This window comes from Lytechinus pictus, chromosome 1, assembly GCF_037042905.1.
Source record: "Lytechinus pictus isolate F3 Inbred chromosome 1, Lp3.0, whole genome shotgun sequence".
Lineage (NCBI taxonomy): Eukaryota > Metazoa > Echinodermata > Echinoidea > Temnopleuroida > Toxopneustidae > Lytechinus > Lytechinus pictus.
The window spans coordinates 7,785,747-7,812,524 of NC_087245.1; the positions used below are offsets into that span (position 1 = coordinate 7,785,747).

At 33.6% G+C, this 26,778-nt stretch overlaps 1 protein-coding gene across 4 annotated transcripts in view; it reads left to right on the top strand.

Annotated features, from left to right (window-relative positions):
- Window positions 1-9,419: 9,419 nt before the first annotated feature.
- Window positions 9,420-26,778, top strand: part of LOC129254710 (diacylglycerol kinase theta-like) — a 30,789-nt gene continuing 13,430 nt past the window's right edge. Inside the window, exons 1-10 of one of the 4 annotated variants that reach the window (XM_054893224.2) lie at window positions 9,420-9,553; window positions 13,522-13,734; window positions 16,184-17,269; window positions 20,581-20,649; window positions 21,481-21,581; window positions 22,558-22,639; window positions 23,825-23,925; window positions 25,212-25,267; window positions 25,886-25,976; window positions 26,464-26,577. In XM_054893224.2, the coding sequence (XP_054749199.2) occupies window positions 9,442-9,553; window positions 13,522-13,734; window positions 16,184-17,269; window positions 20,581-20,649; window positions 21,481-21,581; window positions 22,558-22,639; window positions 23,825-23,925; window positions 25,212-25,267; window positions 25,886-25,976; window positions 26,464-26,577 (2,025 nt within the window). In that variant the 5' untranslated portion in view covers window positions 9,420-9,441. The remainder of the gene's footprint in view (window positions 9,554-13,521; window positions 13,735-16,183; window positions 17,270-20,580; window positions 20,650-21,480; window positions 21,582-22,557; window positions 22,640-23,824; window positions 23,926-25,211; window positions 25,268-25,885; window positions 25,977-26,463; window positions 26,578-26,778) is intronic. The other 3 variants (XM_064094998.1, XM_064094992.1, XM_064095004.1) reach the window with 3 other exon arrangements.

A 26,778-nucleotide genomic window follows, 5' to 3' on the forward strand; every position in this document is an offset into this window, starting at 1 on the left:
CTTGAATATGCTACAAATTTGTGCTATACTGAATCACTCCGGATCATACAGATATAAATCATATAAGGTACCGTCCACCTACTTACCCATAAAAATGATAGCTATTCATCCTTGTCAAATTATTATTACACACCTTATTTTTAACATCACTTTGAAAAGAGGGAAAATTGCCAGCGAAAACAATTTCCCGAGAATTATATATGATATTTAATGCTTTTAGAATTTTGAATAATACATACTACAAATTTTAAATATTGGCATCTTCTTTAGAACTTAAGATTTCTAATTTCCTTTGCTATATAAAGTGCATTAACTTCCGTAACAATTACTGTTACGGAAGTTAATACACTTCTTTGCTGTACTTTGCTAAGATTGATAGCACGATTCTAGTTCCAGAATAGGTGACATGGCTTTGTCTAATGCTGTAGTCGGCAGAAATGGTATAGAGAAAGGGAAGAAGGAGAAACAATTAAGCTTTCATGGACAAGGAAAGAGACAGAAAAACTGTTTGCAATGACTCATGAGGAGGGTTAATGTATCACCGATCAAAAATGTGAGCGCAAAGCGCGAGCTAAAACTTGTGAATAGTCTAACCTGAAAACTTGAAATTCTAGCATTTTTTTGTAGAAATGATCAGGATGTTATCTGAATAAACTATTAATGCGAGTACAAAGTGCTAGCTGATTTGTTTTTCGTATTCTGACCGAAAGCTTGACATTCTAAACACTCTTTGTACCAATTACAAGGATGGGTATCTTAATTGATGCGACTGTAAATTTTTTATATGTTGATCTGAAAACAATAATTTTTTGACGTTGTAATTTGAGAACAAGATATATATCCAATAAACAATTATTGCAAAGGTAAAACGCGCGCTTTTTTAGGTTTAGTCCCCAAAACGGGACATTCTACTAACTTTTTGTAATCATAAAAAGGATGGGTGTCTTGCTAAGGAAATGATGCGCAGTGAGTGCGAAGCGCTAGCTGAAAATATGTGTCATTCCAATATGAAAACCAGACATCTTAAGCACGCTTTCAAATAAAGAGGATATAAATTGAATAAAAAATAATTTCATGCAATAGAATACAAACAAAAACAAGTGGGGATTACATGTATGTACACCATCAATCAACTCTTTTAATATTCATGAAGATATGCATAGACTATATTGTTTCACTAAAATAATGCAAATCTTTAAAATGGCATAACTCCGCTATTCCTTGTTCAATTTTGATCTTATTTGCAGTATTTTGTTTGTCTGCTTATTATCTGTTCAGATCATATTTTTCAGCCTGGATGACCCCTTTAACGTGCATAAAAAGCGCTTGAATAATCGATATAGGCCTACTTACATGAACACATGGAAAGGGGTATTTCAAACTCTCACGGTTTGTTGGAATTTATAAATGAAATACGTATTTCGATAATCAAACATTTTGGCTATTCATCATTTTTTAAAATCACGAATAGAATGCGTAATTGTGTATCTCGATATAACAAACTGATGAAAATAAAATCGCGATTAGATAATATAGATTCCATTAATAATTTATGTATTTGTGATTTTTTAGCCTCTTGTTTCATTCACCTTACTTTTTTATTATTCATTTCCCCATGTCCTTTTTTAAATGTTTTTCCCTCTTTTTCTATCTTTTTTGGCTATTGGCAGGCGGCGGGATTCCTCGTAACCCAGAGAACTCATCCTGGTAACGGGACTGCGATTGTTATATTTTGTTTATTGCCAGAAACTTTAAAGATAAACTGTAATTCTGTTGCCCGGTTATTCGGTTTTCTCATTCCAACTTTGAACAAGAACGACAATAAAATTACAGTTTCCGTTTCCTGTTTATGTTTTTTACATTTTTTAAGGGGGGGGGGATTGGCAAATTAAGCTATGCGTTCCATATTTATCTTTATTTATTAATAAAAGGTTATACGAATACCTAAATATGGATTTTCCTAAGCTAACAAATAAATACTGCAATTTGTAACTTCATTTAACTTCCGTAACGAAGATTGACAAGGGTAAATGCCACTCGAGGATTTGATGGTAAAGTATCTTGGGATTCCCAGAATTGGTCATGCATTGCTTAGGATCTTGCTTAGGATTACTTAGTGCCAGAAACTTTTAAGATGAACTGCAATTCTGTGGCCCGGTTATTCGGTTTTCTTATTCCAACTGTGAACAAGAACGACAACAAAAATGACAGTTGTCCGTTTCCTGTTCTGTTTTTAACATTTTTTATTTGGGGGGGGGGGGGTGGGAAAATTAAGCAATGCGTTCCACATTCATCTTCAATAAGTTTTTAAAAAAATGTTATACCAATACCTTAATATGGATGTTCCTAAGGTAACATAATAAGTAGTGCAATTTGTAACTTGATTTTAACTTCCGTAACGAAGGTTGACATGGTTAAATGCCATCGAGAGGATTTAATGGTAAACTATCTTTTGATTCCCAGCATTGGTCAAGCATTGCTTAGGATCTCAGGTTATGGATGGAATTTATTTCAAGGTTGCCTCATTCAAATTATGAACATTAAACTGAACGAAAGATGTGCAATGATTTTTATGGTTCTTTTTGTTAAATGTTATTTGGTAAAATCCTGCTTCTGAAAAAGAATATTGAATATTTTTTCTATCTTGCAAACATTTTTGCTTCAGTAAATAAAATTGTTGATACCACACTGAAACTTAATGGTGTGCATTTCTATTTCAATCATTTCAAAGGTGATTTAATTGAGTAACATAAGTGAACAATGCTAACGATTAACCTCCGTAACGTTGATATACAGTGCTTGAGTTAATCCGGTCAGTACTTCAAATTGACGCAACAGCGACATGCCCCTTTTCTGTTGCCACTTTCTCATACATGGTACTTTCACAATCTGTATTTTTCAACCCATTTTGTAGATTTCATTTTTACGATTTTTCCCCCCATCAATTGTAGCATTTTTCTGAGAATGACCCTGTAAGGCAAGGAATACTCTTCCATGTATTACCAATACATAAAACGACATAAAATTTCTTTTTTTTTCAAAAGTTTTATTTCTTTCATGAGGACATAAAACAATATAATACCTGGGTTATATTTAGATTACTGCCTCTGGGGAATGGGTACTTAGGAGAAAACACAAATCCCTTATAATTAAGTACATGGCCTATGAGAAAGTTTTTTTTTTGCCTCTTGTCATAATTTACTTACCCAGTTGCCAATTTGAAATCTACATAGTCTTAGGGATCTCAGTTTTAAAGCAGCCATAACTTTCTTATTGCTTGTCCGATTTTTTTTCAAACTTTCACCAGGGCTCGACACTAGCGCCGGTCCGACGGTCCCAGACCGGTAAAAATCACTGTCGGACCAGTAGATTTTCAGAAATAGCAAGATTTACTGGTCCGACATGACCAGTAAAAAATATCATTGTCGGGCCAGTAATTTTTCCAAAAATAGCAAGCTTTATGGGTCCGACATAAACAGTAATAAAAACTATTGTTGGGCCAGTAACTTTTTCAGAAATGGTCAAATTCGCTAGTCCAACATAAACATGAAAAATATTCCATGACTCAAATTGCGAACCATTTTCCTCCCGTTAAATTCTGGCATTCACACACAGAACACACACAGAATGAATCGCATGCAATTTTTGATAGGGTAACATACAGTGTACACGTGGCTAGCCAGCCACACAGCCCACATGGTAAATTTCCTACTGGCTGCTAACGAAGCTTGGCTAACCTCTGCCAGAAATCTCTCACAGAACTGTCAAAATTCACATTTCACACTAATGAAAAGCTCTTATAATGTCCATATTTCCTAAAAATTTGCCAAAATTGGGGTAACTCTGTCATTTGAAAGCAGTAAAAGGAGAAATTTTCACTTCTGTTTTAGTTCAAAGAGATCGGGTTTCGAGTGATATTGTCTGAATACATGATAGCCCCACATATGCCTTTGTGTGTGTGTTGATACACTTGGTTTCTTTCGTAGCTAGTACTAGTATATTTTAATTGAGCCAAAAAGAAACTGATAATTTATTTATGATGATAGTTTTAGCTTTCTTCCTTTGTTTTCTTTCAATCTTTCTTTCCTTCTTTCTTTGTTTCTTCCCTCTCTTCTTTTACTGTCTTTCTTTTTTAATTTTCCCTTTTTCTTTGTCTTTTGTTCTTTCATTCTTTCTGTCCTGTTAATATTTTTCTCTATTTCTAATGCTCTTTCTTTTTTTATTTCCTTCTTTCTTTAATTCTTGAGTCCATCCATCCTATATTTATCTCTTCTTTCTTTCTTCATTTCCTTCCTTCTTTTCCCCTTTCTTTCCTTCATTCTTTGTTACTTTCTTTCTTTCCTCATTCCATCCATCCTTTCTTTACCCTTTCTTGTTTTTATTCCTTCTTGCAGCCCTTTCTCTCTTTCATTCCTTCCTTTCTTCTTTGTCTTTTGTTCTTTCTTTTTCCCCTTTGTTCCATCTATCCTTTTACCTTTTCTTTCTTCCTTTTATTTACTGCTTGCTTCCTTTCCTTTCTTTCTTTGAAGTTTGGTCTTTCTTTTTTGTTCTTCCTTTCATTTATTCTTTTACATTTTCTTTTTTTTTTTATATTGCTTGCTTGCTTCCTTCCTTCTTTATTCCTTCCCAACATTCCTTTTTCCTTCTATCATTTTCCCTTTTCTTGATTTCTTCCTTCTTTCAATCCTTTCTTTCTGTTTTCCTTCTTTCCATCTCTCCTTTTACCCTTTCTTTCTTTTTTTATTCCTTCTTTCCTTCTTTCTTTCAATACTTTGTCTTTTGTTCTTTCTTTCTATATTGCTTGCTTCATTTCTTTCCTTCTTTCCTTCATTCTTTTTTTCTTTTATTCTTTCTTTCCTTCCTTTCCTTCTTTGTTTTTTTTTCCTTCCTTCACATTTTTTCTTTACTTTTTTCTTCCTTCGTTTCTTTTATTCTTTCTTTTTTCCTTCTTTCCATCTCTCCTTTTACCCTTTCTTTCTTGCTTCTTTCCTTCTTTCTTCATTACTTTCTGTCTTTTGTTTTTTCTTTCTTTATTGCTTGCATCATTTCTTTCCTTCTTTTTTTTCTTTCTTTCTTTCTTTCTTTCTTTCTTTCTTTCTTTCTTTCTTTCTTTCTTTCTTTCTTTCTTTCTTTCTTTCTTTCTTTCTTTCTTTCTTTCTTTCCTTCCTTTTTTCTTTCGTTCTTTCTTTCTTATTTTTGTTCTTTCTTTCCTTCCTTTCCTTCTTTCTTTCTTTAGTTCTTTCTTTTTTTCCTTCCTTCACATCTATCCTTTCTTTACCTTTGCTTTTTTCTTCCTCCCTTCCTTTCTTTCCTTCTTTCTTCATTACTTTCTGTCTTTTGTTTTTTCTTTCTTTATTGCTTGCATCATTTCTTTCCTTCTTTTTTTTTTTTTCTTTCTTTCTTTCTTTCTTTCCTTCCTTTTTTCTTTCGTTCTTTCTTTCTTATTTTTGTTCTTTCTTTCCTTCCTTTCCTTCTTTCTTTCTTTAGTTCTTTCTTTTTTTCCTTCCTTCACATCTATCCTTTCTTTACCTTTGCTTTTTTCTTCCTTCCTTCCTTTCTTTTATTCTTTCTTCCTTTCTTTCTTTTTGTCTTTCATTCATTCATTCCTTCATTTTTTTTTTGGGGGGGGGGGGTAACAAGAAAGGACAGCAAAATAAACTCACGCCTTTTTCTTATGTTTTCTTTATTTTTTGGGACCAGTAGATTTTAGGTTCGGACCAGTAAAAAATTGAAAAACTGGGTATCTACTGGTCCGACATGAATAGGTTGGACCAGTAGAAAAAAGGGTTAGTGTGGAGCCCTGCTTTCACCATTTTGTTTTGTTTATTTTTCTCCTTTCCTACACATTAATTTATTACCAAGGCTGGATTCCCTTTTAACTTAAAACAGCTTTATGAAATTTCACCCAGGTGATAATTTAGGGTCAGTTTATCAATAGTCGTAGATAGAGGTCAAAGTGCATATGAAAATGGTCTATTGTCGTAATATTTTCAATTGAATTGATGATGTTCTGGTCAGATTTGGAGGGGTCACAGATTCAAAGGAGAGGTCAAGCAAGTGTCATTGGGGTAAATAATTGAAATGTTTTATTTGATTCTCACCAATATTTATTATCATTTTTTGGTCTAGATCTTTATGGCAAACAAAAATAATTCAAAGTTGAATGTATGCATAGTTCTGTAGTGATGATCCAAAGTTGCAGTTGGTGGAGGCCTAAATTTCAATTTCTTTGACTGTTCAAAAGCAGTCTCTGTGCTTCTGAATTAGTTAAAGTTGAATTAAGAAGGGGGTGAGTTTCCATAAATATAGGTTCTACATACAATATATAGTATATATAAGTTGTTCAAACACATAGCATGTCACAATAATCCTCTGCCTTCTCGATATTTTGCTTTGAAAGTCTATGAAATTAGCCACCTGTCAGAGCCCGAGAGACGAGTGTACAGAAAAGTCACTCGGAGTGTGACGTCACCGGGGGGAATTTAATATAAGAGGTGCCTGAATGTCATACAGAAATGCTATGCAGAGAGAGAAAGATATTTTACAATTTTTTTTCAAAGCAACTCAAATCAAACAAATAGGACTGATATGTACAAATCTTTACTTTCCCTGTATAAAAAACAGTATGAATAACCACCATGAACTCTTCAATCATGATGTAAGATAGCAAACAGTGAGTTATTGAATGATATTTTCACTATTTCTCATTTATTTTATCACGATGTTCAATCAAGTGAGTAGCTGGAAAGTAATTCCGGCGGCTAGCTCAGCGCGCGCTGAACGCATAATACTAGTACACACAACACCCAGGCATTGAGTGTACTGTTATGGTCTGGAATGTCGACTTAGTTCATGGCCGTGCAGCGATCCCCTGGCGTTTTTTCTTCTTTTCTTTTGTCTTTGACTCCACTTTTATATCCTCTGGATCATTTCCACTCATAGCTCATTCCACAGAACAATCTTGAACCAAACGTATAGTATTCTTTCTCGGCCTTCTGAGTTGTTTTCTATATTTAATTACGCTAGGGGTCACCGTCACACATACAAACGCAATTCGGAAGTGAGTTGAAGACAGAAAGATATATAGTAATTAGTATACATCTCTATGGTTGAAGACAACAAGAACGGTACGGTAGCTAGCTCGACAGCTATATAGCTGCGCCGGAGCGGGCGGCCGGTCGGCACAAAGCAATTCCGCAACCAACTGTGTTTTTTTGCAAGAGCCGCGTCACACGCGGATAAATATGTCATAATAACACGTCTGCTACGTTATCGACTGGTGAGAAGATCTCGATCAAATTTCATATTATTCACCTTGAAATTATTCCTTTAGGGTCTATGGTATCATTCTGAGGGAATTAACATATTTGGAATAATAGTACGGCCACAAATATTTTAATCATTTCCTCTTTGCAAGTTCTATGGCTCGCAGATACAACTTCAACTGCAGTTATTCCATATGAAGGAGTACGTGCATAGTACACAAAACGGCACTGCCACCGGGACCGAATACCCCCCGGTGACGTCACACTCAAAGAACACCCGTCTCGGTAGGCATTGCAGGAGCGAACTCAGGGAAAATGGGTAGGGATAAATCGTTCAAATTCACTATTTTGAAAAAAGAAAATGGGGGGTCGAATCACCTATTAGTGTTTGGGGGGTTGTAAGGTTGCTATTAATGTAAATATCTCAATATTTGGAATCGTCTTCTTAATTCAACTTTAATGTTTTCTCTAAAGTTAAATAGCTGAAGCAAAGTACAAAGCGGCTCCCACAACCAGAAGTTTCCACTCACCCCAAGCCAGGATCCGCTTCCTGCTTACATCTATCATGTTTTCCTGTTCCAATGCAATCGTTACAGTCATTAGCCATAAGAACTGATGTAAATCAATGTTAATACCAAATTAAAACTAGTTATATGTATGGTAGGTATAGGTTCATTTTCACTTTCTATAGATTGGGAATACACTCCAGTAATTAAGGAAGTTCTAAATAATTATCTTTCTCATTCAATTTGATCACTTATCGGTTGTATAGACAGTGAAACCAAAATGTTTATTCCCATCCAAAGTAAGCTTAATCCGAAGTGAGCAGAAAGTTTCAAGTGAGCATTTTCTTTTCAAGATAGATCAGTATTTTGACAGCAAGATAATTTATCTTTTGCTGCATGGTGATACTCTCTGTTTGAAGCATTTTGCTTTATCTCGGTTAAGGGTTAGAGTAGTTGGGAAATAAACTTTTCTAAGGGAAAAGCCGCAGTGACTATTGCTTCTTCAATGAATGCAGAAACATATGAAAGTTTGATGAAAACAATTTAAGGATAATTACAGCCTTATTAATGTCTTTATGATATTTCTAGCATTCAGTAATTTTTTTTAAGTTAGGGTGTTTTTTTAGTGGATCACCCCTCACACCCCCTTGAGATCACCATTAAAAAGTGAATAAAATGATTATTAATTATATATAATGTTTTCCACTTGTAAGATGACTTTTAGACACCATTATAAGAAATAGACTATATGAGCTGAAATCCAATTGTTAAGTAGTAGCTGCTACAGCATGTTTATTTACAGATCTATATAGAGGCCTAGATAAAATACAGTGAGGTTACAGGCAGGCTCTTTGATAGTATAGTATGTCAAAGGAGACTATTAAGAGCACTAGTTAGTGTTCAAATCATCACCTGATACTTTCTCTAGTATGTTCATACTCCATCCATCAAAATGATTACACATTGAGAGATTATTTGAATTCATTTCATGTGAAAACATAAATATACATGATTAAATAGTTTGTACATAGTATGGCAGATAACCCATTGTTCTTTTTCTGTGGTCCTTTCACTTAAAGCAACACATGCACAATGCATCATTACAATGAATTAAAACAATGGATGACCGCTGATGATACGTAGTAGGAATTGCCCTCCATGGAGTTGATAGGTATATTAGAACAAGTTTCTCTTTGAATGGCCATGATAGTAAGTTGATTCAAAGAGTAAAAATTTGTTTATCTGACACCATTTTCCCTGGACAACTTGAGAGTTTCGCCAAGATTGCACATTGTGCAGAACACCTCATGCTTGAGTGAACCCCAAACTTCAAATCTTATTTTCTAATTCTCTGTATCTCCCACTGAATTTTTTTCTACATTCAATCAAGCACTTTTATGGGTTATCATTAATTTTAAAGCTTAGGATCTTCTTTTGAAACTAATCAAAATATCAATATTCATTTTAGAAGACTTATTTTTAGTTTAAGGGCGGAGGGTCACATATGAATTTGATAACAGTCTATAAACTGAAAGTACCTCTACATTTAGGGTATGTCATACAGATATGATAAGTGTTCTTTTGGTTTCTTTGTTCTTTTTCATTTGAAATTTAAAAACATTTGTATTTTCTTTCTTTTTTAGGCACATTCGGGATGTTACAAATCTCTAATGAGGGAGTGTGATATGGGTCCAATCCGTGAGCTTATTATACCCCCATGGGCTGTATCCATGCCTGTTACTATGAACATGGTTAAAGGAGACATTGTATCCAGGATACAAGGTAAGATTCAAACTGACCAATCACAGGCCTGACTAATGGTTAATTGACCAATCAGTGTACTGATCCATCACTAAATCATTATGTTTCTTTAATACCGATGATGGAATAATCTTTCCTCCTGTTGCTAGTAGGTTTTAGTTTTACAAAAGTGATGAATTCATGCACAATGATGCTACATCACCACTATTTAGGTAAGATGACTGTTGTATTTTTATCTTTTGCTTTTGTAAGTGTTTTTCATTGCATTTTCAAAAATTGAAGTGCACTTTCTTGATGTATGTATATAAATACAATCAGGCAAGCATGCTTGCTGTTGAAATGTTTCATTATTCTTTATTTCCAGTTTTTATTACTTGTTTCCTATAAAATCCTTTAATTGTATAAAATTAATCAATTGTTGTGCATTAATGATGTATAGTTATAGCCTCTTCATTTTTTTAAAAATATTTATTCTTTCTTAAGCTTATCCTTAATGTAGAATTCATCTGTTTTAGTTCATTGATAATAACCCCTTGATTCGAAATATTTTTTTTTCTATAACCTCCTATAAAGCAAGTTTAACATACATGTAAATATTCCTTACCCATTTGCATGATGATGAACATATTGGTTTGTTTTCCAACCTGCATATCAGCTCCCACTAAAGCTTATATACTTGATATTCTAAGCATACTTTAATGATAATGCATAACAACCATAAGATCTGAGGGTCCTCCTTTTATCATTCATAGCCTTAACCCTGTAGCGATAGAATGAGTGTTAGATCTCACACCTTTTACCTCTACCAACAGCTGTTATCAAATTAACCGTCAAAGTACATGTCTCCACTCCCCCTTCCACCATCAATCCCACTGTGTATAAATTGGTGTCATGAATATTATAGAGTGACCCTCGTTTAAAATTTAGTTCAGCACTACTTATACATGCATTTATTGCGTTTGAAAAGGAATTACCAAGAATTCTTAAGTGTAGTTCAAGCAGCATAGGAATTTGGTATTTAATTATGAGGTTTATTATTTTTTTAGATGCTTTCTTTTTTTACATCTAAATGGTGTAGTGTTATGAAAACACTGAATACAGAGGTATATGCTTACAGGAAATGCATGTTAGTCTTTCTAAAATGTACACCAAGCATGTTTTTATCTTGTAGTTGAATTCTGAAGATTATTAAAAAGCAAATGAGGGTGGTAACTAGTAATTTTGCTATAGGATGATAAGAATACCCATATGAGGAGCAGGAGGTATATCTTCTCCCATAACCAAACCAGCCCACTTAATATAAAAAGAGTGTGCTGACTGGTCCAAGGGGAACTGACTGAACCCGAACAAGTTGACCAAGCTCACCAGTTCAGGACAAGCTTAAAGGACAAGTCCACCCCAACAAAAAGTTGATTGTAATAAAAACAGAAAAATCAAACAAGCATAACATTGAAAATTTCATCAAAATCGGCTGTAAAATATTATGACATTTTAAAGTTTCGCTTTATTTCACAAAACAGTTATATGCACATCCTGGTCGGTATGCAGATGAGGAGACTGATGACGTCATCCACTCACTATTTTTTTGTATTTTATTATATGAAATATGAAATATCCTAATATTCTCCTTATTGTCAAGTGAAACAACGATTAATTCCTCCCTGAACATGTGGAATTAGCATTGTTTAATGCTATATGGTTCAGTCAACTTGGTCCTTATTTTCAAATCTGTAAAAAATGAAATATTGTATAATTCAAACTATAATAAACAAAAGAAATACATGTAGTGAGTGATGGACATCATCGACTGACTCATTCGCATGACACTGAGTTGTGCATATCACTGCTCTGTGAAAAATAAGTGAAACTTTAAAATGTTGTAACTTTCTTATTTTGCATCCGATTTTGATGAAATTTTTCTGGGATGGACTTGACCTTTAAATCTTGGTGTGAAAGCAATTAATTTTTTTTTTCAAATTTAGGCCGTCTGTGCAAAGAGGTTGTCAACTTAACTGGTGTGAGCAGAGATAGAAAGTAGGCTGGTCTAACATGGGTTATGATATTACTTTTGAAGGACTTGGCATGGCCCAGTCCTTGATGTAGAAGTTACCCCTTTAAATCTTGATGGTAGTATGGAAGACTTGCATGAGAATAGTTGAATGGTAATAGCAAAGGGGTGTGTAGAAATCAGAAATCATGTAGAAATCAGAGTCTTAAAATGTTTCTTGGTTTTATTGTGCACTTTGACAAAGTCATTGTCTCATTTTAAGTACTAGTATGTAATTGAAACCCTAATCAAAATTTCCTAAAAGAAATTAGGACTGAACTTACTGCAAAATTGACAATTCTTTCCATTAGTATTTTTAGTTCTCTTTTATATCAACTTCTAATAAACTGAACAATGCTCTTACAGTGTGATTTCATTGTCTTCTGATTATGTTAATTTCTTTTTTTTATGGTGGAATCTAGGGTTTTGTGTGAGCCATTATGATTTGAATGTTAATGTTGAGAGTTAAGACTGGAAAAGTGATTTTCCTTTTATGGCTTTCCATTGTTTTTTTTTTTATTGTTTAGTTTTAGTTTTAACTTTCAATATGAATAAAATTTTTAATAATAACTTTATAAGTGTGAGCAGCCACTCAAATAAACTTTTTTTTTTTTATTGTAGTTTATCCATTGCTCATGAAAGAATATTTTTTGTAGTCTTGGTTTGAAAATAATCTCCATTAGAGATAGGATAATAATCCCTGGAACTTGGAACTTTGAATATATATTTTTAGATATCAGTTCAGTTCAAGTACTTTTAAAGGTCAAGTCCACAACAGGAAAATTTTGATTTGAATAAATAGAGAAAAAAATCAAACTAGCATAACACTGAAAATTTCATCAGAATCGGATGTAAAATAAGAAAGTTATGGCATTTTGAAGTTTCGCTTATTTTTCAAAAAACAGTGATATGCACGACTCAGTGACATGCAAATGAGACAGTCGATGATGTCCCTTACTATTTCTTTTGTTTTTTTATTGTTCGAATTATACAATATTTCATTTTTTACAAATTTGACAATATGGACCAACTTGACTGAACAATATATTATTTAACAATGCTAATTCCATATGTTAAGGGAGGAATTATTGTTGTTTCACTTGACAATGAGGAGAAATTCAGAATATTTCATATAATAAAATACAAAAGAAATAGTGAGTGGATGATGTCATCAGTCTCCTCATTTGCATACCGACCAGGATGTGCATATAACTTTTTTTGTGAAATTAAGCAAAACTTTAAAATGTCATAACTTTCTTAATTCATATCCGATTTTCATGAAATTTTCAGTGTTATATTTGTTGGATTTTTCTCTTTTTATTCAAATCAACTTTTTGTTGGGGTGGACTTGTCCTTTAAGGATAGGGGCATATGCCACATATATTTATTTTGCAAAAGGAAAATGAAAAATATAAAGAATACATGTACAATTAATTTTCCATTAAATTTGGGATTGTTTAGTTAAGTTTTTTTTCCAACTCAGATGTGAGGTGCTTCTGACTATGTGGCATGATGTGAAAATTGTGATACTGTTTTAACCCGTTGTCCTTAATCTGAACTCACATTTAACTTATACTGCAGTTTCCAGCTATGTTTATGGTATCAAAAGCAGACAAGTCCCTTCATGTATTATTACTACATTTACCAATTAATTGAATTAAAATTGTCTAGGAATAAGGTAGTTGTCCCCTCTAGAAAAGAGCCCTGGAAGCATAAGAAATATTCGGTGAAAAGCATGGACTTGTGCAATGGCTTAAGTTAAAGTAGAGTTCAGAACACATTCTCTATTTCCTAATGTAGGCATGTTATTGGTATTGTCTGGTTACTAAATTTGTTAATATTACTATTGAGTGATGTTCACATCTCATGTTCATGCATGCTCTCATTATTAACTTCTCATTGTCATTTATCAATGCTTCTCAAACATTGACAAAAACCAAAGCTCTTAAAACTGACCTGCACAATCAGCTAACAGAGCGGCGGCGTCGCCTGACACCACCAACGACGACGACTCCCAATGGAGCTAGGAGAGAGGCGCACTCCGCTTCCGGTCAGAAGCAGTATCTTGTGCCAAGATTAACTCAAAGGTCTAGCAGTGCATCACCGGTCTTATCCAGATTAAAAGTCAAACTCAAACGGAGCGAATCCTTATCAAGTATGAAAGAATGCTCTAAATCAACTAACTTTTGGTTATTTTTTTTTTCTTACTAATAATTCTTGTTGTTGTTGTTTTTGTATTCAAGAATTTGATGTGCTGATGCCCCTCATGTTTAGAGTTATAAATATCACTTTTTTAGCCGAAGTAGAACTTGTAACTAAAAATATACCTTTTGACAACTTCAACTCAACATTTCATACAAGAATATTGTTATATCAAGTTAGTTAGACACAAAGAAACAAAGAGTTTCAAATTTCTCTTTCCCTCTTTGAATGTAGTTTTAAAGAATAAAATTTTGAAATTGGTATTCATTTTAATTCAATGTTTATAAATCATTACGGGGGATATGCTTTATAAAGACTTCAATCTTTTATCAAAATTTAGTCTTGATTTTTCAAGGAGGGGGAGAATTCCTGTGTTATAGGTTGTAGGTCCCCCCTTTTTACTTTCAAGAAATTTCAACTCATTTTCACACACTTGCTGTGTTTGCAGTATACAGTGACTCTAATTGTTTTCAAAACCGATCACTAATCCATACCTTTGTCTCCTCATTTCATCTTCATATCCATTGTTTTGTAAGGTTTTATTTGTTAGTGTCAATTGCGTTTGGATACAGTAAATAAAAAAGTGTAATAGTATGAGATGAACTTGGCTATAGGATGAATAAATAACAAATCTTCTTTATTTCAAATTAAAAAAAGCAAATAAAGGTTGATAATGATAATTAGTTATGAAAATGATGTTTAAAATATGGCTATAAAACATATTTGCTAGCTGATTAGCCAGTAGCTACCCCCTTTCCCCCAACACTCATTTGCTATTTTAATCGTGTGGACCCACACACTGTATGTCATGTCCTGCTTTAATCCACCCCTTATGTATACACATAGAGAGGGTGTCACAACTTGATTAGAAGGTATAGAGGGATGGGACATTGTCCTTAAATGACTGAGGGTTTCTTAGAAATGGAAGGAGGGCAACTGCACTGTCCTCTTCGTGTTCTTATTCATTGTTGCAAATTGGCAATGTCACTAACAGAACAGAGTCGTCTGCGACTCTCTTCTTGCATGCATGGTGCTTTCCATTGTTTTTTTTTTCATTGATTTTTTTTTTGCTATGCAGTTTTATTTTTCAGAATTCTTCTTGACTATTATTAACAATAGAAGACACAATCATATTCTAATTTAAGTGTTCCTTTCGTAAATGATTTTCAAATGTAAAAAAAAAAAAAAAAGCCTGATTTGAATTATGATACATGTTTATTGATATGAGTTTCTCTTTTCATCTATGTATTAAGTTTACCCCCAACAATTTTAGATTTCAAATATTTTTTTGGCATGAAATTTCACATTTTTTAAATATTAAACACTAACTCTTTACGATTAGAAGTTTTTTTTATGTTCAGTGACATATTTCAATAGTCAGACTTTGATAACCATCAGAACTTAAACACTCTCCACCAATTCCTCCTAGAGGGAGAAATTGTAATAAACTAATACCCTGCATGGACAAAAATATCTACTACATATATATATACTGTATGTCATAAAAAAAATATATATTTGTCATACCTCTTCAGATCTCTGTCCTACATTTCTTTTTTTTTACAGTGTTTCATATTTCAACTCTTTATTCTCTCATGCAACATTGAGAGACACATTCAAAGTTGAATAGCAATTGCATGCCATTGCTTATATTAATGTAATTTTGTATTTGTTTGAATTTTATTTTAGTTAACAGGGATTATAATTAGTATTTGCTTGACAGTTTTCTTGACATTGAAGTGTTTCTGTAATGTTATAAGGAATGTTCACTATTTAATAAACTACTGTTAGTACAATTATCACCACCTTATCTATATTTGCATCCTTTATCTCTTTTAAAATGTGTTTTAAGCAATCTCTCAATTTTTTACTGTGTTTTTCAAAGTATGTGTCTCTGGCTTTCCTTGTAAATTTTGTTCCATGATATAGAAAAATTAGACATATAACCTTTCAATATAGTTTAAATTTCAAAACATATTTTTTTTTTTTTTTTTTAATATCCCGTTGCACATACACAGGCACATATACACCTGTATTTGTTAGCTCTTTGTATTCTTTTTACAGTATTTGTTTTTTTCTCACACATTTGACTTGTCTTGCCTTGAGAGAATGCTACTACTTCATAGCTTTTATCTTAAAGAAACATCTAAAAAAAGCTTGTGAAGAATTTATTGACTTTTTTAATGTATTAGTAAATAGAATTCCATAAGTGCTTCAAATGTATGGCCTGGATGGATTGTAATATTCTGCACTCAAATATGTAACCAAAACACAGTTTTTTGTCATCATTCTTGTGAAGTTGTAGTATTGTCTAATGTTGGAGATAACAACTTTAAGTGGTATTTTATTAATTGTTTATGTGAATGTCTGCATTTTTTCATTATTTCTTTCACACTCCTCAGATTTGTTGGCCACTACACAAAGGAATAAAAACTACCAGAATCTAAAAAACTCCCGTCATAGTCTAGACTCCCTAACCCTCAGTACAGCCCCTTCTATCTCTTACACTAAATCCCCAGTCCCATCGTCAGGTAGCCCCTCCTCTTCTCGATCATTAGATCCATCCCCCACCCACCGTTCAAAGTTGACACTCCCCCACCTAAATCCTGTCAGTAAATCCCAAGGGTCATCTCCGACATCTCCTAGAACCCTGTCCCCAAGCATCTATCTTCCCAAGTCCTCCTCACCCACTAAGGGGCCGAGACCGAAATCAGCTGTCCCTTGCATGCAATCATCCTCTAAGGGATCCAGTGGCAAGATGAAGCCATCTAAATCTTTTGATGGAGGTCTTACCTCTCCTGATGTCTTCTTCTCCTCTAAGCCTACCTCCCTGTCTAATCCTCACTTGTCTGAACCAACCCATGAGGAGGCAGGCTCTGTTAAGCCCACGTTACTCTCACAAGCCTTACCCTTGCTGAATAAACACAAAACTGGTGAGAATGATTCTGAGGATTTGAACAGTTCAGCCATGACCAAAAACCAAATATCAAACAACAATCAAAGCTCATTATCAGGTGGTATTATGACTAATACAAGTGCACACTCTGCTTCAAATGCTGCAGCCCCTGTCACTTCAAACATGGGTAGTATGTCATGTTCACACACCCCAGGTAGTCAAGATTCCCAAACCATGGAAACACTTGACCCTTCCTCCAGACCTACTAATGGCATAGGGATCTCTGATTCTGTAACCCCATCAGAAGCATGTTTTTCTCCTGGGATGATGGTTCTTTCTCCTTCCTCCATCTCTAACCCTAGCCCCCCTCCCACCCCGACCATAGCACCTATACCAACCCACCCCCCTCTTACCCGTACATCTGTGTCAATGTATCGATCCAAGGGGCAGCGATCTGCCTCCGAGTCTGGTTTCGACCCAAGCACCCCTGATTTTGGTGATGGTGATAGTGATGATGATGGTGATGCATGCCTACTGCAACGGAATGGAGCAGTGCGGGGCAGGCCCCTGTCTACTCAAATTATCTGTTCAGGTCTTTACAATTTTCTTCCCTTTCATACGTTTCAATTACCTTTAGCATGCATGCATGATTTCATCCTGTACAATCCTCATTCAGTACACTTATTGCATGACCATTTCACAAGGAAAGAAAATGCTCTTGCTATCATTTTATATTCTTGCTCCATTGCACAGTCACATTTATTATGAAATTACCTGCATTTATATTTTGTTTTCTCATTTTGTGTTTGTGGATACATTCTACTCTCCTTTGTTAATGTATCCCCTCTCTCTGTAATTGTTTTCATATTTTGTTGTTTCTTTCTTTGACTTCATTCCCCCATTTCACTGTAATACCCTCTTGTAGTATCTCTCAACCAGCTCAGGTCTGAAAACATGATGCAAGTTACCTACTCATAACCATGTCATTTATGAATTATGTTTTATATGCTCATAAGTTCTTAATGATATAATCTTTATTGTTTTTCATCATTCCAATTGCTGCTTTGAAAAAAAGAAATTATGCAGGTGCATTCAAGGTGCCATCCAGTTTATGTTGAAGGGAATAAAAGAAATTCAATATACCAGTATATATCAAGACCCTGAATGAAATAGCTGGGATAATGCTCACTGTTTCTTTATTATTGTAATTTAATATTTACGACGAAAACTTGAAAATATGCAGTTTACATGGTATGAAATATTAAGTAATTTATTTAAGAAAAAAAATAAACATTGGCCTTTATGTTGAAATGTAATTTTTCATGAAAAATCTTGGCATGGTCCATTAGCTTTGGATCCAAAATTTTCTGAGAATTTATTCTATATTTTGACAGAAATTATTTTTAAAAAGAGAAAAATCATGTGAATATGATTATTCAGACTGAATCATGTAATATAAGAACTGAAGATGATTGGATTGGTTACTTTTTAACAGAAATCCCCTTAGAAAATCTTACTTGTTGAATTTGCATATATTGAAAAAAATATATTATAGAATATGTCACTCCCATCAGTATGATCAAGTGACCTTGAAGATGTACATATTTGCATTGAAATTGAATAATATTAAAAGCTGTTTTACTTCTCTTGAACACTAATTCTAAATCGGTGAATAAACTATATGAATCTTTATTGTTTTAAAGCCTGTTTGATGGTTTAGGAATTTCATTCATGGTCTTGACCCAAGTTATAATAGTAAGTAGAGACAGAGATGGATAAGAAAAATGATGTAAAGCAAAAATAAATTACATCATAATTGATTTCTTTGTCTGAAGTACATGTACATGAAATGTTCAGTCCTATAAACTTCCTGCCTGGTGTTTTATCGGTCACTTGTCATTTGAATGTATATTCAGAATGAGTTTGAGACTGGGTGGAGTTGTCATAATATTTGCATGCTATACATCTTTTGTTCAGCTTCTCATGGCCTTGTATTCATTTGTTTTTTTTATTTTCTGTCAGCTGGTTCTATATAATGTTTGCGTTCTCATATTCATATTGATTTTTCATATTTCATTTTGAGTTTCTCTCATGTGTAATGCGTTTTTATTATTGCTTTGATGCATTTGGTGGACAACTGTCATTTCATATTGCATTTAAATTTATTTACACATTATTTTTTAGGTGTCTCTATGGTTATGAGTTTGTTTATTTATATCCAGTTTGCTTGTATATTTAAATTTGGTTTCAATCGCATATAATGTTATGCTTTATTTTTCTTTGTTTTCCACACTAATGCTTTAATGTTTCATGCAGATTATTAACAAAATTGCATTTTAGAATATGAAAAAATCTGTGTTGTTGCAGTATAATGAAAAAAAAATTAATCTCACTAACCTGAAATAAATAACTTACCACTTCTCTTTTTTTCTTTCTTTCTGGTTTATCTCATAATTATTTTTGTTATTGTTGTTGTAGCTCCTTGTCATATTCATTTCAAACTGTATAAGGCTTATGAAATTCATATACCATCACTATGGGTTTAATAATTGTATCATTCTATAAAGTGTACATGTGATTTTGGCTGATTCAGATTTTGGAAATGATCTTGCTATTATACACATGAACTCACAAGTATTGACAACAAAGGGAAGATGGAGAAATATTAGACAGTGCTAACTTAAGAATACTTGTTGATATTGAGAATATGTTATAAAGAAAGAATAACATTTTCTCTCCAAATCTAAATATTTTCCTCATTTCCAAAATGATATCCATAGTTACATTACAATTAAGAGCACTGTACAGCTTACATTGACATCAAGATACAGGGGCATATAGAGAGAGTATTCAAAGAATTGACAAAATACAGGAAAGCTTGCTGCATTATTGGGATATGTATGAGTATTTTATCAATTGGGTGTTACATCATTTCACTCCTCCGTGATCAGTAGTTTGGGTGTATTATTACCATTGTTTATTTAACATTGTCTTTCACAAGAGCAGAATTCATATTGTAAGTGATATCCATGTTTATTGCTTAATTCATTTGTTGGGAGAAAAATCAAGGATAATGTATTATTATTTCATTTTCTTGAAAATAATCACATATACATGTATAATCTGTTATTATTTTCCTAACCATTAACTTTTTTTTCTTTTCAATAACATTACAAATTTTTCTTTCATTTGATTCAGTTTGTCAATGATGTTCACAAATGTTATCATTTTACATATGGTTTTTATAACTGCATTCATTATAAATGCCAAAGAATGTTTTAAGAGCTACTCTACACTTTACATGCTGATACTCTTTATTACACTTTTATATCATGATATTCCGCTATGAATTTTGAACTAGAATAATGATTTGATTTACAAAATCTTTCATGCATTGATTTCAGTATGCGCCATTGTAATTCTTTAAATATATTCTACAATTGTTAACAATCTAGAACATGATTTTCCAAAATGATCAGCAATTACAAATTTCTTTATAAGTTCTGTAGAATTATATTATTATTTTAAGTCTTTTCCATATTTTAAGATATATTAAAGTGTATTTTATGGCTAGGTTTCAATTGTTATTCTTGTGTCTCTTAAAGATTGAGGATCTTATGATTCTTTTTCTTTCCCAAAACCATATAGTATTTCACTGTTGGTGATAGATTTGAAAAAATATAATAATCACAGGAATATTAATTTACATGTATCAACATAGACCCTTATTCTTGATATACTTTGAATGTGATATATATAGTATAATTTCAAATAATACGTGTACATCCAAAGAATAATTCTCATAATAATTATAAGAATAATTATTAGCACTGACTCAAATGAATATATGGGTTTTCTTGATGAAAGTTGATATTAATTTATGAATATTTTGTGTGTTTACAGACTTTATAGGTTCATCTGCACAAGATGGAAACTCTGATCTTAGACTCAAGGAGGAATATGGTTCAGAAGGTGGGTGGGATTCTAAACAGTATTCAAGAATTTATGATTAAAACAAAATCAAAATTTAGATTAGAAACTGAAGTGTTAAAAATGCAGCTCTTGAGCCTGTATCATTTAGACTTACAATTATTCTAATTCTGTCATTATTGTTGCTACCATTGAAGTCTTGATTGTAATTGGCTGCTGAGTCCTGCTAACATGATCATTGTCTAAATGGCAAATTTACCAGTGTTGCACCTCTCTACAGGCCTCTTGTCAGACTTACATATATGTATAGCCTATCAGATCAGATTATCATTAAGTCATATTCCAATCAACTATAGATGAAATCCAATATTTTTAGATTAAATTCTCTGTGCTAACATGTCAAGATTTGAGTAGAGTTATAGAACTGACCTCCATTATGTTAAAACAAAATATTTGGGGTATCTTGTATATTACATGAAATGTAACCAGTTTTTTTGTAAAATATTGTGAGTAACTTAAAAGAGTTTATGAAATGGCCCTCAGTATTAATAGGATGTCTACTTGGTGAATTGGTTAGCACATGGCAATCTATAAAAGCGTAGTCTTAATTAATATCAAGTTAACTTTCTATGAGAAAAGCAATCTTTGTACCACATTCAGATTACACCAGCCAATGTGGAGAACCTCTCGACAGAATTTTCAATTCTTTTAGGTGATCCCCAGGCATTGGCTGGTGCTCAATTTTACATTTCTTTTGTAATGTTTCTATTGCTGTCATGTTTTCTTGCCTGGAAATGAAATAAATAAATAAAAAAAATAAAAATGAAATAAATAAATAAATTTGTTGAATTATACGTATATTCTATCTTTCAGATGGTCATTTAGTTCGATTGTTTGATGGACCAGCCTCTCTAGAGAAAGGTTCATATCATCTCATCTGTGTTGCCAAGGATACCACCATGAAACAGCTGACAGTAAGATCATTACACTATTCAATGTGTTGGCAACCCCAAAATTCTGAGAACAACGAATTCATCTGGGACTTTGCAGTACTTGTCTGTCAAAAATGATGATTTTGGCTGTTGTTATCATTATGAACTGGGTTTGTTGCAGAAAGAGCTCTTATTGACTCTTTGCATGCTGAATTAAATTTGTGGGGATAATAATGACAATTGTTTCCATGTTATTTTCTTTAAATCAAGATTTCCATATCGCACAATTGATACTTGTGATCATTATATAGATGTTATCCAAGAATTGCCTTTTATTAGCTTCTCTAATTTGAAGTTAGGGGAGAAAAGTAATTGTTACGATTGTTCATTTCAATTGTACAAATGTGCAAAATTGCAACATCAGCGCGAAAAGAGTTAAAGGCAACTAAAAAAATCAAGCAAAACAATTTTTTTTCCCCACTCAGATGCAGCCATTTTGACTTGCATTTGATTGCTAGTACCTTCTAAGGCTATTGTATCACATGGTAATCACATGATAAAGTTGCTGTTTGGATGGACTTTCTTTAGAAGAAAGAAGAAGCCATTTTTGGTCATGATGATAATCACTTGTATTCTTGTGCAGAAGCCATGTGAGGAGGAGGCTATAATTATTAGATTGTTAAGCATACCACAAAGTATTAACCTAATCATGTTTAGATTTTTACTACTTATGCACTAGATAACTAATCATACCTTCTTTCAACATCTTTATTCAATTTGATTATCTAAATTTCTCTTCCAGAGAGCAGATATTACTGTCATATATACAAAATTCAAAATGAGTGAATCCTAAAACCTTGATGCCTTGAAAGAAATAGAGAGTTATTGATTATCTAATTGACTGATCTATTAAAATGATATGTACTCTTGAACAATTGTTTATGTTGTAGTCTTGTCTGTGTTGCCCTTATCGTATTCAATGAAAACAACAATGATTATTTTCATTTTTTTTATTCAGGAAACGGCAATGAGGTCATTTTACATTGCTGACAATGCTGCTCTATACTACCTCACAGAAGTAGCAGAATCAGGTCAAAACGGTAAATACATGTACATGTAACACTCAAACTCTATCCACCGTCTGTGTACCTCCTACCCCCCCTCCTTCCCTCCGAATTTTTCACCATTCTTCAGTAATGTTTTGAAAATGTGTACCATGTGTTAAGAAAAAATGATAAGTACATGTACCCTATTGGATTCTGAATATCATGTGATACTACTATAGTTGGATTAATATAGCACTTTTTGCCATAGGATACCAAACACAACTGTTAGTACCATTGATTTATCAGCAGTGCTCAGTGCACTCACCTTGCTTGAGTGCGGTACAGTGTGGATCAATTTCTTGCTGAAGGAAATTACGCCATGGGATTTAAACCCATGATCCTACTTTCAAAGTCTGGAGACTAATTCACTAAGCCACAACGCACCATATGTAAGTCATGCAAAACGTGGAAAATTTTCTCATAATTTAGGATAAAATTGCAAAGAGACATGAGTGCAGTGGCATGAAATTTATCTTGGGTGAGAAAGTAATTTATCTGTTCTATGATGTGAAGTGCGTTAAAAAAAATGTCCGTTTGTCTCACCTAATGTAAAATTTCAAGCCATTACAAGAAAGTACTTGCTATTTGTGTTGTACAACATCTCAGAAATTTAGATATTCACGAAAAGGACAAGTTGAAATCTTATAAGGTTGAAAAGAATTCCTGATTATACTAAAAAACTTTGCTGATACTGTAACTTTTACATGGATGACCTGAAAGTCCAATTTTATTTCGCAAGTTCGCGCAAAGTTTGTCACAAAATAAACCAAACAAATAATTTAACCCTCTCAGAGTTGCGGTTGGCAAGCGCTGAGCTGAATACACAGCAGTCAAATTGTGACATACGTGGCAGTAAAATGGTTCATTTCAGTATGTTTTCTATTGTACTAATGCTCAAGATTTCTTGTTACAGCTCTAGACCCTGACAAGTTAAAAGCCATTTTAGCTAACCTTCATAACAAGGCAATATTTTAAAAAGCTCATTTCAAAATACAATTTACTGTGGCCATAGGATGCTTTGTACCATAATTAGTCCAATAGGGCATTTTATGCTCCATGTGGCAAATCAGGACCAGTATTTTTAAACCCTACAGTAACAAGCTTTTATGTAGCTGGCATTGTACAGTGGACTATTGATAAAAAGGAAGGGGCTATTTTTCATATGTATGATTGATGTAGGTTCCCAGACTATTGAGAGAAGACCCAGGGACAATGAGACAGTTCATCAACTCTGTAAACATCATCCTACTAAGATTCCATCATTCATACTCAAATACCAGGTAAGACATTACAGCTCTGCAGTGACTGAGAATTCAATAGATGCATATATGTCAACCTCTCACGAGTCAAATATCCACTGAGTTCAGACACATGAAGGGAATCCATTGATGCATGTTGTTTGTGTTATTAAAAAAAGAATGCTTTCAACTCTGTAGCAGAATATTCAATATTGTTACATAGCTTGATATATGATGAATAATAATAATGATAAAGCAACTTTACTGCTCATATCAAGCATGCAGAGAACTCAATGCCCCAATCATTATTATTGTCTCGCCCACCAGAGGTGAAGGCGAGACTTAGGGATCCAAATGTCATCCGTCCATCACAAACCTTATGACACATAACTCCACAACCGTAAGTCGCTTTTCAACCAAACTTGGATGGTAGATGGACTTGGGGGACCTGCATGTTATGCTGCAGTCGGAGGTCACAGGTTAAGGTCAAAGGTCATTTTCAGGTCAACGTTAAAGTTTACATGCAAGACTCTCTTATGACACCTAACTCAGCAACCCTAAGTCACTTTTTTCTCCAAACTTGGATGGTAGGTGGACTTGGGGGACCTGCATGTTAGGCTGCAGTTGGAGGTCACATGGTAAGGTCAAAGGTCATTTTCAGGTCAACGTTAAATTTTACATGCAAGACTCTCTTATGACACCTAACTCCGCAACCATAAGTCACTTTTCAACCAAACTTGCATTGTAGATGGACTTGGGGGACCTGCATGTTATGCTGCAGTGGGAGGTCACATGGTAAGGTCAAAGGTCATTTTCAGGTCAACGTTAAAGTTTACGTGCAAGGCTCTTTTTCCATCCCAGTCATTTCACAATGAAGTTTCGATACAATTCTGTTGCGTACCCTCGCAAATCACTATATTTCTGGTTATTTTCATAAGTGGGTGAGACACAAAATCGCTTTTGCCTTGTTATTATTACCATGGCTGTATCAATAGTAATTTTCTCTGAGAATTGAAGCTTGAATTTTGGTATCATATGTTTATATGCTGAAAAATAGGGAGATTTCAAATTTGGCATGGACCTTTTGTTGTTGATGTCGCGCTGATTGTTAGATCAGCAGAGCACCAAAGTTATAACTGAGGTTGTTCCTCTCTCCAGGTGTTCAGCTATCAATATTGTGCTTTGGATTTTTAGGTGTTTGGGATGGGAAAGACAATCTTAATGGTGCTTCAACACCAACACAACTTGAAATCACCCAGTGTTTTCAACATCTCTTGTCCATTAATGTTACTATTTTTCATTATTTTGTTGTTTGTCTTTTTTTTCAGGGAGGTGACGCAAAGAAGGGTATAATCAAGGTGTATCCTGGCAATTTAGATTCTCCGTAAGTTAATCCTTCTAAACAGTCAATCATTTTGCTATAATGGTAACTACCATGGTAACATAGCTTGGTAACCAATCAAAATTGAAGATTCCATAGGAGTCATCCTATTCAAAAGTCGTTATAATAAATGCATGATGCTTTGCCATATTTTAATGAAGTACACAGTGTTTGATTTGAGATGTAATATGTAAGATAAAATTTGTTGAGATATACCCAAACTTTATTGTAATGCAGAAGAAATGATACGTTGTGGAAGACTTTGTAACAATTAACATGGCCATTTGTAAAGGCCGCCTCAAGACTGACTCCACTGAGATTTATTTATATATCCTCCAAGACAGAGTCTGATTCATCCAAGTAATAAACATATTACAACATGTTGGCAGCAGTGGGATACAACTTTACCTGTATGAAATTGTAAATATTAAAGTATACCATTTGGTATAACACCCCCAGCTCTAATTAGATTTGAGATTATAGGAACAAAGGTCGCAGGTCATTGCTAAAAATAGCCTGTGATCATGAAACCTAATAGACTGACTTATTTTCATGAAACTTTGTAACTAGTTGACTCAATCTCAATAACCCATGTTGTGTTTCCTTCTTTTTTTCCCCCAGAGTGCCTGTTGAGTTTACATCAATCTCTATCACCAGTTATATTTCAGTGGAGGAGATCATTGATATGTCCTTGCATAAATTTGGCCTTGAGGTATGGATTCTTGCAACATGTATATTTCACATTTTATTTTAAGGAAGTAACAACATGTATTTTTATTGTCTATACAAATCCATTTATAATTCTTCATTTTAAACTTTGGCAATATGAATAAATGTGACTTGCCACCCCAAAACCAACAATAAGTCAACCCAAATAATTGTTTAGATTTTTATTGAGCTTGAATATAGGCTCAATATTGTGATATAATAATAATAACGCAGTTCTTGCATAGCGCATATCACATTATGTCATAACGTCCCTATGCGCTTCCAAAGGACTTGGATATTATTACCCTGGCTTTATATGATTAGATATATGATATGTGAGATAATACTTGTCAAAGCATAGTCGACCCACACAAGTACTTGATTGAAGACATTCAGCGAGAACTTCAAAGAATGAGGAGAAAACAAGTTTAAAGTGTAGTGTCACTCATGCATGATGCAGTCATTCATACCTTCCTTTATCTTTTTTTCAGGATGAAGAACCAGTTCAGTACTCTTTAGTTGAGATGATCATGGATCATGAATTACAAGAAAGAGCTATGGAAAGAGATGAATGTCCATGGACTCAACTTCTCAAAGCACGCAAGGTCAGTACAGAGTTGTGATGAATCTGCTTTATTTTCCTAACTACAAAATGGGTCTTCATTGAATCATTGCTGCACAAAATGAGTCAACATTTTTATACAGCGATTATTATTTTTTAAATGAATTTTGCCACTTTTTGTTGGGAGGGGGGAGGGTGAGTAGGGGGTTCAGTTTTATATAAAGGTGTACAAGTCATTTTAGAT